Source organism: Grus americana, chromosome 2 (assembly GCF_028858705.1).
Source record: "Grus americana isolate bGruAme1 chromosome 2, bGruAme1.mat, whole genome shotgun sequence".
NCBI lineage: Eukaryota > Metazoa > Chordata > Aves > Gruiformes > Gruidae > Grus > Grus americana.
In genome coordinates, this window is record NC_072853.1 from 156,779,298 (window position 1) to 156,795,165 (window position 15,868).

Below are 15,868 nucleotides of genomic sequence, written 5' to 3' on the forward strand. Positions count from 1 at the left end.
GCACAGAAGCAGTAGGTCCCTTGTAACTTAAAGCAGTATCTTATCTGTTGCATATCCCAGCTTTTTGTAATGAACATGTAATGCTTTGTAGTCAAGCTTTTCAGAGGAATGCTGTTGTCATCTTTCCTCTCTGTAAAAGCCCCTCTGCTCCCGACACTTTAATTGCACAGTTGCCTAAATGAGGCACTGCAGAGTGTTAATGTATGAGCCTGAACGACAACACACTCCTCTTTTCACAGAGCTTTTGCCCTTGATCGTGAATTTAGCAGAGCACGTACCTTAAAAATAACTGGAGATTCAAGGGGAATCGCTACACTCACCCTCTTGCATAAGGTTTGTTGACACAGGGATCCTTCAACAGTAACTCATGTTCTCTCCCTGGGAATAATAAGCATCGCAATTAGTGAACTAGTTAATAAGTGTTTGGTTGGGGAGGACAGCAGCGGCATTTCTGTGTTTCTGGAAGCAGAGTGTTTAGTGTCCACATGGTCTAAAGCAGGGAAAAAAAAAAAAAAAAAAAAAGAGGCTTGAAATCCAGCCTGCAGCCTCCCTTCTTGCAAGCTGCCCCTCCGGCTTCTCCCAGACGAGGCGGCAGGATGCTTTTACTCCCTCCGGGGCCATTCTCCCTCGCTTTCTGCCGGGAGCCGGGCACAGCCGGCAGCCCAGGGGGAGCGGAGTTTGGGGGCGAGGGCTGGCGGAGCTGATGTCAGAGCAGGGCGGCGGGAGCGATTGGGCTGCGGGAGACTTTGCAGCAGCAAATCCGCCCCCCTCGCCCCCCCCACCCCCCCCCACCCCCGCACCATTGGCTTCAAAGCGGCCGGTGCCCAGCAACTCGCAGAGGTGCAAAAAGTGGGCGCGGGGCCGGCAGAGCCGCCGCCGCCACCGCCCCCGGGCATCGCCCCGGCCGGGCCCGGCACGTCGGGGCGGAGGCGCGACCCCTCGCCGCGACGCTGGGCAGCGCCGAGCAGCCAGCCCTACCCACCGCGCTATAAAAGCCGCCTCCAGAAAGAGGAGAAACTCCGCGGGAGGAAAACATCTCGGCGCGGTGCTGTTTCGCTGAAGTACAGGCATGACATCCGTCCTGGGCAGCAGCAGGGCGTCGGGAGGGCCGAGCGGGCAGCTGAAATGCAAGTCCAAGAGAAGGAGGAGGAGAAGATCAAAGAGGAAAGGTAAGAGAAATTATTTTTTTTCCCCTCTTTTTTTTTTTTTTCTCTCTCTCTGCCTGTCTCCCGCACACACGCCCCGGCAGACACATCGGCTGCTCCTGTGTTTATTGTCTGTGCATGGCGCACGCCGGCCCCGGCCCCGCCGCTGCCCCGACGGCCGGTGCGGGGCGGGCGGTGCCTTCCCCGCCGCGCCGATGCGCCGCCAGCGGGGTCCGAGCGAGGACGAGAGGGGCCGCCGCTCTCCCCCGCGGGCGGGCAGCGTTTGCTCCCCTCCTGTCTTTGTTTTGGGCTGAGGTTGAACCCCGCGGGGGTGCCGGCGGGCGGGGGCTCGGCGGGCCCCGTCCGAGGTAGCGCGGTGCGGCGAAGCTGTCCCGGGGGCTCCGCCGGGCTGCCCCCGCCCGGCTCCAGCGCCGCCAGCCCGACCCCAACCTGGCGCCCGTCCCGCCGTGCCCCGGTGCCCGCGGGCAGGACGTGCCCCCGGCAGGGCGGAGCGCGGCGCGGAGCCTCCGGGGGCAGCGCGCAGCTCCCGGCCGGCGGGTTGCGTCCCCCAAACTACCTCCTTTTTTCTTTTTTTTAGATAAGGTCCACCGAGTTTTGCTGGTTTGGTGCCGTTCCCCTTCCCTTGGCAAAGCTTTGTTAGGAAGGCGCTAATTGCCATAAGCACGAAAAGTGAAGCTACAGGATGTCATTGCGAACAGGGAATACGCCCTAGATAAAAGCTCTTCGCAAGGCTGTCCTGTTTTCTCCTGTAGAGGGGTGACACACTACTGCCTGATTTTTGATTTGCCTGCAAAAGCCGAAGTTAACAGACAGTGAACACTTTAAAGTAAAATGAACTGATACGAGAAGCAGAGTGCCAGAGCTGCCCCGCTGCAACGCATTTGATTGCGGAGCTGCTAACTCCGAGTGTTTACCTAAGCAGTACCTATAATCTAACCTGTAATTGTCATCATTATGTGGGACTGACACAAGTTTTAGTCAGCTAGCTCGTCAACTCAAGCTGATGCTGCGGATAGGCTATTTCTTCTTCTGATTCTAGAAAACCTCATTTGTAGGCACCATTAGCTAAGTGTCTTAATTATTGATTATGTTAAAGACAGGAAGCACAGTATTTGATAACTTTTTAGAAAGGTGTCAAAGCGGGTTTTGTATAGTAACTGGTAGAAACTGGTCAAATGCTAAATGCTAGACTGTATCATCTGATTGTCACTATTTTAACTTTCATCTCTGAACTCTCTATATTCAGAATCATAGTAACAAATAGTGATCTGCGCACAAGTGAAAACAACAGCCGTGCAGATATATCAGTACTTCCAGTAGCTGTGTAACCTTGACTTGTTACTCCGGATCTTTCGCATGCTATAACACCTGCTGACAGAGGTTGTCTTTTACACTCTATTACAGAATAAATTTTAAAATGCTAAGCAAAGGGAGAGCTCCCATACTCAGGATCTTTAAATCTGCTTGTACTTAAGTGGTGCTCTGCAGACTTCTTTATGCTGTATTTGTTCTAGCAAAACTACTTTTCTAGGGAATTACAAACTTAGCCTAGCCTCAGCTACCCTGTACTTGGCCAAGAGAAAACAGTAATCCACTAGTCTATGCAATGGAGAAAAGGGGCTTTTTTATAAAGGTAAATAATAAGTGTTAATTTTGTTTCTAAGAAGCAGACAAAAGTGAGGGTCTTTCAGTAAGACTTTTCTGATGCGTCCTTTGTTGCTCTACGTTTTGCCAAAATAAGGTGGAAGTTGAATGTCTTAAAAAATCACAAAAACTTGCTAAACAGTAACTTGGTAGATGACAGCTATTTGCAGAATACACAGCTGGAGGTTGATGGCATTCTAGAAAGTGCCTGACTGACCAATATTAATAAGAACGTGCACTTAAAGACTTCATTTTTTTATTCCTTCAGACATGCTGTTGTAACTACTTTCCAAATAATATAGTTGGTTACTATACTAATTATAGGGAGCAATGGTTATGTTCATATGATTTTGATTTTATTTTCTGTATTCATAAAACTACATATTCCTGTAAATTTATGATGGCAAAAAATGCTTGTAACTTAAGGCACGCCCAGTATAAAACCTGTTGGATTTTACTATTATGCTGGTTTATTTACTGACCATATATTTCTGTGTCTTTTTTAATGGTATCTAATGCAAAAGTGTTGTTTAACAAACTGACTGTCCTAGAGAATAGTCAAGAAAATGTTTATTAGGCTCATAAATTACTATGTCTTTATGAGAATTAGTAGAGGCTCCACTATTTTGCAGGTTTGATCTATTTAATAGATTGTGCAAAATCTTTGTAGAGAGTTACACCAGACACATGCCTTTAACTATTCTCCAGCACATATTTTGTTCTTCATAGCAAGAATACTTTTAGTAGATGCTCTAAAGTGTGTAACTACGCACATATGCTTACACATCCGCACTCAGAGATACCTATGGACACGTGTAGACAAAGAAATTCATTCTAGTCTTAAATTTAGATTGAATATTAATCAGGGTAAGTAAATGAAATTATCTGTCACATCCTCACTCCCTACGGAGATAGAGTCAGCAAATTATTTATAAAACAATATATTTTATTACATATGTTACGTATGAACTGTGCTTAAACCCACGTTAAGACATTGCCTGACAGAATATCTGGGAATGTGTGGCAGTCTAAGCAAATATTATTCTCTATTTAATAGCATTGGTTTTCCCCTTCTGATTTACTTTCCATGTTTTCAGTCATATTTTTGTCCTGGTTAGTGTGAATTATATATTAATGTGTCTGGCTATATCACTTTGCTCCATTTCTTTTATACCTGGATGTTCTGTTTTAGGAGTTTCCTGGGGGCAGAAAGCAAGTTCAAGCAAGGAAAGCAAACAACGTTCTCTGAATAGCTGAATTTCCCTGTGCGTTTAGGCTAAAAAACAATAAAAAACACGTGCTGCAAGAGACAGAGAGGGAGAGTTTCCATATATGTAAATCAAGCACTGAAAACTGTAGCACACTGAGCGTGATTCCAGTGTACAATAACATCCTTCAATAATTAATTTGTATACATCTTATTTTTATGCTTATGAAATCCAGCAACCCTTTCAGTATAAAGATCCTACCTTGAAGACTTAACATGAAATGTCCATGCAATGAGTGTCGCCTGGCAAGCATTTATTTGCACAGTGATTCCATTCAGTTTTACACTGCATGCAGAAAGTGTGTTAAAAAGCTAAAATGTGCATATTCATTGCCATTTGTTAAACTAGTATAGGTGGAAATATTTTCATTGTCATTTAGAAAACAAGTATGTTAAGTCCCAGTGGGAAGTAAATATCTTAATTTCTGAAAGACCTAATGAAAAATAAATACAGAGATGCCTGCCATATTATCTGCATACTAATTTCATGTAAAAGCAGTAATAGGTATTTCACATTTCTCTCTCCTTGGGTTTTGTTTGTTTGCGTTTTTTAATTTATTTTTATTTGTTTTTAATCTCTGTGTCTAAAAGGACTAGAGATTAGAAAACTATGCCTAAAGATTTAGAGAAATATGGTTTAAATTTTTAGGGCTTTATAGGAAGTTGCTGGATTTGCGGGTTCTTACTATGTTTTCTCCAGGGCTCTGGAATATGGCAGAGTACTGGCAGAATTCAGCACAGTGGCCTCAGCATGGTTTGTGCAGATTTCATAGCCTGTGGCATAGATTTTGAAAAGAAGGCTTGTTTTCTGAGATAAATGATTAAAAGTAGACCAGACAAAAACAGAGTTGCCGTTTGCTGATAATACTAAAAAGGCCACACTTCAGCAGCCTCCGGCAACTTCTTAGAAATCAACGTATAGAAAGTACGAAACGGGTGATTGGAGATATGCCTCTTCTGAGTTATTTCCCAATATAAGACAACAAATAAGCCGTCTCATTTGTAATGCCGTTTTGTAGAGCTAGCGATTAAAGTTAATTACTGGAAACAGGAGGGAATCAGGTATCACTGATGTGGTAGAAAGCCATGGCCGAGGTCGCTGCTGATACAAGGGGACACGAAATAAAAGTTGACAGAATAAACTAAATAAGGGCAGCAAGCGGGTTAGAGAGGCAAAATGATTGTGAAATGAAATTCCATGAAAAATTAATGAAATAGAAAGATTGTGCTGAGGACGGAGGGAGGAAACCAGCTTGGTTCTTCATCATCCTGCAATGCCAAAGTAATAAATGAGCATGTTTCATCTTGGCGAGGTTCAGGGACACAACTCCTTCCCCACAACAGGATTGCGTCGTGCTTCAAGATGTGTTCCGCTTATCTCATCCCCTGACAGCTCAAGAGGAAGGGACTGGATTTGGTGATAAAATTAAATTGATTAAACCTTTATCCATCATCTAATTTGGTACCTTTCTTTTTTCTTTTCTTTTTTACTATTACCTCCAATTTCTAGTGATCCGTGTAATGACAGCAATTTGAGATAGCATCAAGGACATTAGCTACAATGACTGAACTTAAATTTAGAATAAAAATATGGGATTCATGAGTCCATATCTAAATAGCAGACGATTAGGTTGTAGCAGAGTTGTATCTTCCTAGCAACAGCACGTGAGTACAAGAAAATGGCGCATTTTACTTTGAGACAGAACAATACATTTCCACTTTACCTCCAAGTATTAATTATGTAAGTAGAAAAAGCACTAATACAAATATTGACCATATCTTACATGAGCACTGACGTATATAGCCATTTTTACCTTTTTGAACACAGAAATTAAGTCAGATGTTTTGCTTTCTTCAGTGGTGATGTAGAAGCATATAAAGCTTAGTGGCAAAGTATCATACTGTTGGAAATTGCTTCATACTGCTTAAAATTTTGTAGCCTCTCCTGGTGATTTGGGTAGGGAAATTCTCCCCTAAGGTGAGAGCTTTGCTTACAAATTCCAGTTTAAGTGATATTAATGGAGTTAATAAAATACTTAATGGCAGCCCTTCATGAAGTGATACCCTACAAATGGAAAACACTGCACTAAAAATTAAAGGTCAGATGAAATCGCCTTGTGAAATATCAAAGCTACTAAAGGTCTGTGCAAACTGTTTTCTTAGGTTCCTTTAATGCCCTTTAGGTTAGCAAGTTGCATCAAAAAAGTGAACATTAGAATATCTGTCTGATCTCTGTTAATTGTACTACTTTTGAATTACTGCTGTCCAATATTGTATAGGTTTTGCGAGTGGTAATGAACCTGCATTGATCTCTGTGTTTACAGCTACAACCTTTCAGGGAGTTTACTGGTTTTTTGCTCTGTAAACTATTAGTTATCCAGACAAAAAAAGCTGATATGCATCAGTAGATAGATCATTCTCAAGGCATCTGTGATGCACTCGATGTTTTCTGCGTAGAACAGCTCGATTTGCCTGCAAATTATGTAAGTTCCAATAGTAAAATAAAGTGCTTACCTTCCTGCTGTAGCCGACCTTTGTTCCCCGCTGTATGAATTTGAAACGAAGCAGCCAACCCAGAGGAGTTTTAACAGCATATTGTGATATATAATATATTAAAAAGACCGCTTTGTTAACTGGTGGAAGCAGCTTGTCAACGCATACTAATAGGCAACCCTCCCTGAGTCATAAAATAACCAAATTTAATGCTTTAACAGAAAGCATTAAATGGATGGTGTTATCATTGTCGTTCAGTCAGTCTAGAATTTCTTACTTCTTACGATGGGTTTGAAATATGAAGATGTCTTTTTGGGCCCTGAGTTAACAATACCCGCTCCGGACTAAGGACTGGACGTTGCTGTGGATGGTTTAATGAAAATCTCTGCTACGTAAAGCGTGATAACAAGGGAAGCGCAGAGCAGGGCAGAGTGCGTGAAGAGCAGGATGGCTAATATTGAAGATATTACGGTGTCATTAATGAATGAAAGGTGTGTTTTCACTGAGTATGTTCTGCTTCATTCTGCCTCTTCTAGCTCCCAAATGTGTACTACTAATAGTGAGGATTCAGAGACATATGGCAAAAGGGATTAGGGATGTGTAAAATTTCAGCAGAAGAAAATTGATAAGATTTATATTGTTTACTTTGGAGATAAACATAAGAAAGAATACAGTAAAATTATATTAAAGAAGGAAAGATTATAAAGAAGGTAAACAGGCTACTCTGATTTATTCCTGATTTTTTTTATTTACAAAGACAGAAGCCTTTAAGGAAATAGAATTTCAGCATGTTTAATAGGAGTGGAAGCAGTTTTTCTGTTGAGACAGTACGTAGCTGGCCTGGGGAATTCATTCATTCAAGGTGTGGAAAACCAAAACTTACATATGTGTAGGGAGTTGAGGTATTTGATCAGCTCAGCTGAGACTAACGCTAAAAAGTTTGCTGCTCACTTCAGTGAATGTAGGTTTTGGCTTTAGGTAGGATACATTAAGAAGGATTTGGGGTTTTTAATATGAGATATGAATCCTCTTTTTCAGGAAATTATCTGACTCCTGACTTGGATTATGAGGAAAGGTGATTTGTAGGTGGTTTAATCGCTCCCGTTCGCTGTGAGGCTTTTTGCACTCTGCTGTTCTGGCAGCAGAAGCTGGAGCGCGGCAGTTCTGAGGTGCCCTTCTGCTCAGCTCCGCGGCGGTGGCAATGCGCATCCATCCACCCGTGTGCCTCCCAAAACCGGGAACACAGCTGCGAGGAAGGCAGGCGCATTTCCTTGGAATATTCCTGACAACGTTTTAAGTCGCCTTCCTCTCTGTTCCTACTCAACACCCTGCATGATGTGTGTAAAAATAGACCGAAATTGAGACTGATTCCCAATCTCTTTCTTTGATGCTGTGGTGAGGTTAGGAGAATAATGATAAAAATTAATGTACTCCCTGTTTCTCATTCCCTTGGAAAAAGAAACAAAAGTGTGGGATAAAAGGGGTTGAAAACGAACTTTACAAATGCATGATGATTTGTTAAGCAGAAAAAACACAGTTTCTGGCGTGACTGCTGGTGCGTCGTCATCAGACGAATGTTGTGGGGTAGGGGGTTACCCCTGCAAACCATAGCCTGTCTTTGTGACAGAGTTCCTGCTGGGTTGGGGTTTGGTCCCAACGCCGTACCAACTCTTGCATCTGAGTTTGGACTTGTGCCACTTGTGAGCGCCGGCTCTGAAACCTGCAGTACGTGCTGGTGGCGTTTTACATGCAGTTCGGGACTGGGGAATGAGCAATGAGTTGATCCCAGCAAAATACTTCATGCTAAAGTGTGATATTTTTTCCCCATTTTTACAACATCTTTGTTCCTTACAAGAGAAGTGATGCTCAGAATTATTAGCAGAGCCACCTTTCTCTAGCTGCTAATCAGCATCAACAGCATGAAGAGTCAAAGCTGCTGGGAAGTGTGGGAAGAAATGAGTAGAATTCGACAGATATTTTATCTCCATCCCCGTAGAAAGAGATTTACACACAACTAATTTTATGCAATTGCCCACTTCTTACCAGTTCTCAGGGACTGTGAAGTGGCTATTTATTCCTTAAATAGTGGGGTTTAACAAATGTAAAATTATGGCTATCAAGCCAGCTGTAATAATGTGTTACCTTTGTGTGAGGCCTGGTGCTGCTGCCCCTGCTCACAGTAAAACTGAAATTGAAACTTCTCAGCATGAGTCAGGGTGGCAGAACTGTGCCGTGATATACGTGTGTGGCTGTGCCTTAACGTATATGTACACATACGCATTTTTGTGTGAAATATAAACTTTTGCGTCTAGCTGCCTAGCGATATTAAATGAATGACTATAATAAACTCCAAGTTATATTAGACAAAGGGCCTTAAAGCCTGTAGGGTCCAAAAAATATTTCCGTGAGGGATTTGTGTATTACATTGAAGTATTTTGTTCAGAGATGTAAAAATAAAATACATTTGTATCATTTGTGTGTTTATACACATCCATCCGTACTTGCTATATGAATTTGTAATTTTAAATATATAAACATTCTCATAGGATTTTGTATGATCTTCCTCTATGTAATACTGATAGTCTCACAGACAAATCACAAAGGCACAACTGCACAAGGATTATAAGATTTTTTTAGAGTGAGAAATAAATAAATGAAAGAAACTTCTTATAAGCCAGATTTTTTAGGATATTTCTGTGTTCTATTTTTGTAGATATGTTTTTTTGAGTAGCTAAGTAATTCAGAATGGTGAAGACAGATGCTTATGGAGGAGCCTGTAATACTCATGTCAGGAAACCCCGAACCTTAACCGAAAAGGTGGATTTGGTCTTAAGTTTCTTTGTGTGCTGATCTTTCTCCAGCTGAATCTTAGGGAAGAGCTGACATAACTGGGAGCAGAAGCCAACCCTGAGCTCGTGCTCCGTTTTACATCCGTGCCAGCAGCCCTGCCACAAACCGCCAGGCAAAATGCCTATGGATTCTTGAACGATATTTAACTGAAATTAACTTTCATTACCTGATTTCCAGGTTGTAATTTCCCTCCCTCACACCAGTCATGAGCTGCTATTTGCGTGTCGGTATGAATGGTGATTTTGGGAGGCGAGGGGCAGAGCTGCCGTGCTCTGCGTTGCCTCCATTGTTGAGCAGCACAGACAGTAATTAAATTGGAGCTCAGCTCTTGCTGCTCGTGGGTTTAGAAGTTTAAAAGAAACAGTACAAAAAGGGAATGTTCTCTGATATCACTGACAGCAGGTCTCCTCCAGCTGCAACTGCTGCAAAGATTATTGGTTGATCTATGTTTGTCATTTATTTACGCTAAAGCATCTGATGTGTCTCTGTAAAATCCGTTGTTTCTAAAATTAAGATACTCGACTCATTTTCAAGTCACATTTGTAATGACCAGTTTTTACAGCTGTATGACAGAGGTTTGCTTTCCCTGGTGTGCCCGCATGGAGCACGTTTTGTGCCTTCAGCTGAAATCCATGAGCATAAGTCATTTGATGATTTTTTTTTTTTTTTAAAAAGTTTCACTGTGCGAATCCTTTAGATTTCATATGCAGGAAGAAGAGGGAATATACAGCATTCAAGCATAAATGTAAAGCATTTCAATTCTGCCAGAACAAGTCAAAAGCTAGTCTTTCTAGGTTAACTTGTACCCTGCCAATAATAGTTTTTAAACGAGACTTTAGCTGTGCATCCATTTTGTTGGAAAAAAAAAAAGAAGAATAATTTTGGAGTCTTTGCATGATAGAGCACAAGGTGTAAACTGTAAGGTTAAAACAGGCAGTAAGATACTCGCAGTACCAGTTATCAGAAGAAAGTTATTAGGTGTCAAAAAAAAAGTGGGGATTTTTAAAAATATACACTGGTCTTGATTAGTCAGAAATGAAATAGCCATTTGCAGTTTAGAAATGTGATTTGTAATAGATGTAGTTTAACAGAACACTGCTTTAAAGATTGGTTAGCCCAGGCACATTTTCAAGCAGGTGATGATACATTCTGCTTAAATGGGGTAAGAAACCATAGACGAAGAAGTTTTGGCAGATTTTGCTGAAGGCTACCAGTGAATTCCATATAAACTTTTATGATGTAAGGCACATTGGACTGTTTTTCCCTGCCAGTGACTAAGATCATCCTTCTCTTCAGATAATTCCAACTCGTCCTAGCCAGCAAGGACTCTAATTGCCCAGAGTTAATAAAAATGCATCAGTGTAATCATACTAGGTGAATGCTCAAAGTGTTTATGAAAAGTTGTTATGAACTCTCACCGACAGGCCACATTCCCCCAGTTTACAGAGAGGGAAACTGAGTCAGAGCAGTTAATAAATCCGTTGCAGAATTAATTAGCAAAAGGTAGGAATTCAGGAGTCTGTCGCTCCAGTTTCAAGTATCAAATGAACCTGTTTCTAGCTGGTACCTATCTTTTCCGTACCTGCATCACATCCGTAGTCGCATCACATCGCTTGGGTTTATCATTGCGAAATACGCGTGTGACATGGCAGGTCCCTGGGAGCGCCGCTCATTTCAAGGCAGAGAGTGTGCCACGCTGCACGCCGGCAGTCAGTCGGTGCTCGCAGGCAGGAGCAGGTATAGTCCCTGCCTGCAAGGCAGCCTGCTACGTTTGTTTGCGAGGCGGTTCTGCCTGGTGGTGTTTGAAAGAAGGCGGCTTTTGACTTGTTTATCTATTTTGCATGTAAACAAATGCACAGGATCAGATTCCTCCTTGGTGTTAACTCACATTTGCTCTTCAGTTCCTGGAGGGCTTTTGGTTTCTCCCGGAATGGCTTGTTACACATGCTGAAAGCGAGGTTTCTATGTATCCGAGTTTACATTTTAAAGGCAAGTCTTTCGTCAATATTAGCAGCACATTGCTGATAAATTTGTAGAATAACTCAGGTTTTGTCACATGCATTACTTCCTTCAGATGCTATGAGAATTTGCTTATGGAATTGATTGTTACAGATTTGTTTGGGTTTTTTTAATGAGATTGCCCTTTTTAGATGGATCACTTAATTTCTGTAAGATTAAATGCTATCTAAATTTCATAACTTTTATTTCCATTAAAAATCTTAGTAACAGTGCCTACATATGTGCCTTGCCTGTAGTTCATCAGTTTTGTATATGCATATGCTTCATGGAAGACCAGGAGACTATTCCACTTCAGCTAAAACCACTGTAAACTGACTGCACTCTTTACCTGTAAGATAATTCTTGGGCTAAAATTAAAAAAAAACCAAAAGATTAAAAAAAAGAACCAAGCCCTGGTTTCTGAGTCAAGGAAAGTAATTCTAAAAGTTTAAAACAATTAAAAAAATGTATTCCCTATATATTATTACTTTAATTTTGCCTCAAAAAACTCCAAGCCTTCATCAAGAGTCTCCAAAATTAAATGAAAGCAAGAAGCAACAAATTACACACTGTTTTGGGTCTTGTAGAGTGCTGTTTTAACAGGAGTATGAATTAAGCACTATAGAAGCTTTCTCAGTCTATTTTTAATGATTAATAAGATAACCGCAAAGGCTCCAAAAAGCCACTCTTAAAATAAAACATAGTGTATGTAACCCTGAAGATCCATGTGTTTATCATATATTTGCACTTTTTGCACTTGTTTCTTTCTTTACCAAAACACCCATCTCTTTCCTCCCCTTCTTCTTGTTATCTTAATCCCCTCATGTGTAGCCTCAGTTATTGAAGCAGCTGTTTCTCATACAAATTATAAAAATGAAAGTATATGTGAGATTGGTGGCTGGATAGGACCAATATATCATTAAAGGTCTTTGGGGTAACATATGGCCTTGGTTCAGCAGAATCACTTGTTCAGTCATTCCATTGCTGCTCAGAAAAGCAGTAAATAATAAGTAACAAGATCTGCATACAAATATGCAGGTGCCTAATTTTTTTTTTTTTTAACCAGGAACTGAATAAGAAGTTACTATTCTTTTCCTAAAAATTTTCTACATATAGAAAAGTTCGTAACGCACTTACTTGCCAACCCATTTTTCTTAGGGCTCCAGTCTCATTCTGGTTTAGCACATCTAAACCGATCTTCCTACCACTTCCGGAGCTGAAGAAATGGTTCTCTGACACCGGCGCATAAAGTTGGTTTCGGTGCCATTTAGACAGAAAAGGGAAACAGCAAAAATTAAAGGTAGCGTGCTGAGACTCTTGTTCTAATGGCCGTTATAGCAAAAGCAACATGTGCATTGTGTGCAGGCAGTCGGATGAAGAGGGTGGCTTGTTAATCTTGGTTTCAGATGATTTTGCTTTTGTTGGTTTGTCTCATACTGTATTGTTGCGAATGCTGGCGTCGTGCACATACCTGTCTGCAGGTGCAGTCGTGCACAGACCTCATACAGACAACCCACTGAATTTCCATCTGTCATTTCCCCGTGCTCCAGCAGGTATCCGTGAGTTTGTGCGTTGTAGAAGGGACGATGACGACTCACTGAAACCCACGTGGCAGAAAGAGACTTTTCAGTGATCACCAGCACAGGCTTTGCATAGAGATGAAGTACAGGTGGGCAGGAGCGCTAAAGGCACAAGAAGATGTGATGTGCTCAGCGCGTCAGTGACCAAAAACATGGCTTAAGGGTAACAGCCATCCAGCTCCCTGACCGAATGTAGGAAAGTGGTTTCCATCAGCCCTGTCTAGCGGACAGCTCGTCTCTGCCGAATGTCGACAACATATTACATAAATTTCCCTGCAACAGCTTGTTTCAGAAACTTTCCCCAGTAATGTAGATTAAGTTAGAATTTTGTTTTGACTGCTTTAATGCATATTCATTAGATAAAAGCCCAAACAATTACTGTGATAGTTTCACTAGCAGGTGGAGTATGTTTTAGGATTTGATGGGCATGGGATTTGCTGGAATTATCTCAGAGAAATTTGGGGGATTATTTTTATGATGGGGGTTTGTATGAAAAGTGAGAATGTAAGCAGATTTGAAGGTGATTTCATTATGTTTCTACATTAGTTTGCTTTTATCATTTTAAATCTAGAATAAGTTCATACTTTGAACAAATGAAGGTCTCTTAGGGCAAGCAACGAACCGCACAAATAAATGCTACCTAAGTAATATAGTTTGAAATTGCATAAATAGTAAGCAGCGGTATTTCTAAAGGGATATCACTTTATTGCGTTCATTTTCCGAAACAGTAAGAAGAACTGGAAAAAATATTTTCTGTCTTCACTTGTATAATGTTCACTTTCATCCATTATGCACATTAAGATTATAGATTAATTTTTGTTGAGTAGGTAATATTACAGACAATATGCATGCATCAACATTGTTGAGAACTTGCGAACAAAAGCACAATTTCCTTCTTTGTATCCACTAGAAAAGAGAGAAAGATTGAGGGCAGAATCGAGAAGAAGAGAACAGGCGCCCGATCCTGCGCTGTTAGGTGGGAATCTTTCTTTTTCAGGAGCGCCAGGCCCTACTGGTTACAGGACCTTCATCCCGCAGGTCATCCTCACGTGGGTGGTCACGTTGTCTTCAGTGCAGATTGGCCTCAGTGGTAATTTTGATAGGTGATAGGGTCATGCTAACCGGCACTATCAGTAATGGATCACTGCCAAATTAGAGTTCCAACAACAAAACAAGGAAGTTAAAACTGCACGCTCAGGAAAGCACTTTATTTCACCCCCCACAGCACAGCATCAGAAATTAACAGTAAAGGAGGTTTAAAAATACACTTGCATAGCACAGAAGTTATCAGTCTAGACTCCCCATCTGTTGAATGCCTTGTAAGGCTGCATCAGTAGCAGTTCAGTATCTGACTTAAACAGAAATCATCATGTAAAAATGCTAATAATTTCTCTACGCTGTTTTGTTACTAATGGAACTTCAAAGCTACGAATGCATATGTTTATATTCAATTTCTATTTATATACTTAAACACAGACACTCTAGTACTATGCATATTAATGTGCCAATATGTGCTCCAGCAACGCGTATATTAATGTACATGCATATTTATGTAAAAGGCTGAACCCAATGGAAGGTTTGTCCTAGGCTTCATAAGGAGCTTGGATCAAACCCCGATCTTTTTAATAAACATTGGGCCAAATTTCCAGGAATTGATTTGGTTCATAGTACTGTCATTTTGTGTTTGTAGTTGGGTTTTAATTCTTAAGCACAATTTTTTTATGAGCTGCATCATTTTCACAAGCCTGCGTAGAGATGTTTCTCTGTTGACAGAGGTGTTTCCATACTCCCTTCACCGTCCTCCTTTGTCTTTCTTGTTTTCAGTCTGTTTTAATCATGTTTTGTAATCCTCTGTGCTGTTATAACTGATTAATTAGCAAACCTTCAGTTTCAGGCTCTGAGTTTTTCTCTTAGGCTCAGACCATTTATAATCTCAGCTGAAAAGACAAGATCGAACATCTGCCTTGTAATTCATCTCTTTGCATCTTGTACCCATCGTGATTATTGTTTGTTCTTTAGTATAACTGGAGTTTCTAAGGGTGAAATGTTACACTCTGCATTATCTGGGCTTTTAGCCTGCAAATAAATCCATGCAGATGGCTGCAGGGAGATAGTGAAAGTCAAGGAGTCCACAACTCGTGTTCTTTTGTAGAATCTGGGACCTCAGGTGTCCTTTATTTTTTTCAAAAATCAACTTAAAGAAACTGTGGCTGGGAAAAGATAATGATAGATTAATGGTTTCTTTTACATAGCTGTCATCAGTTCATATTTTCAACATTTTCTTTGCAAAAATGCAGGATAGAAACATACATATATTTGTATATTTATTAAAAGTAAATAAATCCAACATTTTCATCCAATCGTAGGATGCCAAAATCTATGGTTTTCAGGAAATCACATTACAGGATCTGCAGCTGTACCAGCTACTTCTGGCAGCGAAAGGACCATCCTCCTTCAGAAGTTCAGGTCTGAGCTTCCCTCAACTCCTTGTGAAGATTCCTGCACGAAGCCTGTTTGCTCAGAGCTTGTGCTGGGAGCATTTTTTTCTGCTGCACTTGCTGTGCACATTTTTTTATATAGTTGGGATCAAGATTTTGAGGGATCGAAGGGGGATCAAGTACCCATTTGCCATTACCTGTTTCCAGCTGGAAACTGTGGGATGGCAAACTTTCTCTTCCCCCTCCCTGACGCACACCCTGAAGGGATAGTGGAAGAGAAAATTTGCCAAGACGTTGTACATTTGTCAGGACAGGTAGAAGAGTGATGAATCAAATATTTCTTTGCTCGTCCCACCTACTGTCCTAGTCACCATCTCAAGCACCAGGTAGCAGCACAAAGATTTATTTCTCCAAGAGGAACTGGCTCTCTCC

General features: G+C 41.2%; 1 protein-coding gene across 2 annotated transcripts in view; it reads left to right on the forward strand.

The window, feature by feature from the left end:
• Positions 1 to 875: 875 nt before the first annotated feature.
• The window catches only part of ADARB2 (adenosine deaminase RNA specific B2 (inactive)), a 314,861-nt gene continuing 299,868 nt past the window's right edge, over positions 876 to 15,868 (forward strand). Inside the window, exon 1 of one of the 2 annotated variants that reach the window (XM_054818308.1) lies at positions 876 to 1,169. In XM_054818308.1, coding sequence (XP_054674283.1) covers positions 1,070 to 1,169 — 100 coding nt within the window. In that variant the 5' untranslated portion in view covers positions 876 to 1,069. The remainder of the gene's footprint in view (positions 1,170 to 15,868) is intronic. The other variant, XR_008576089.1, reaches the window with a different exon arrangement.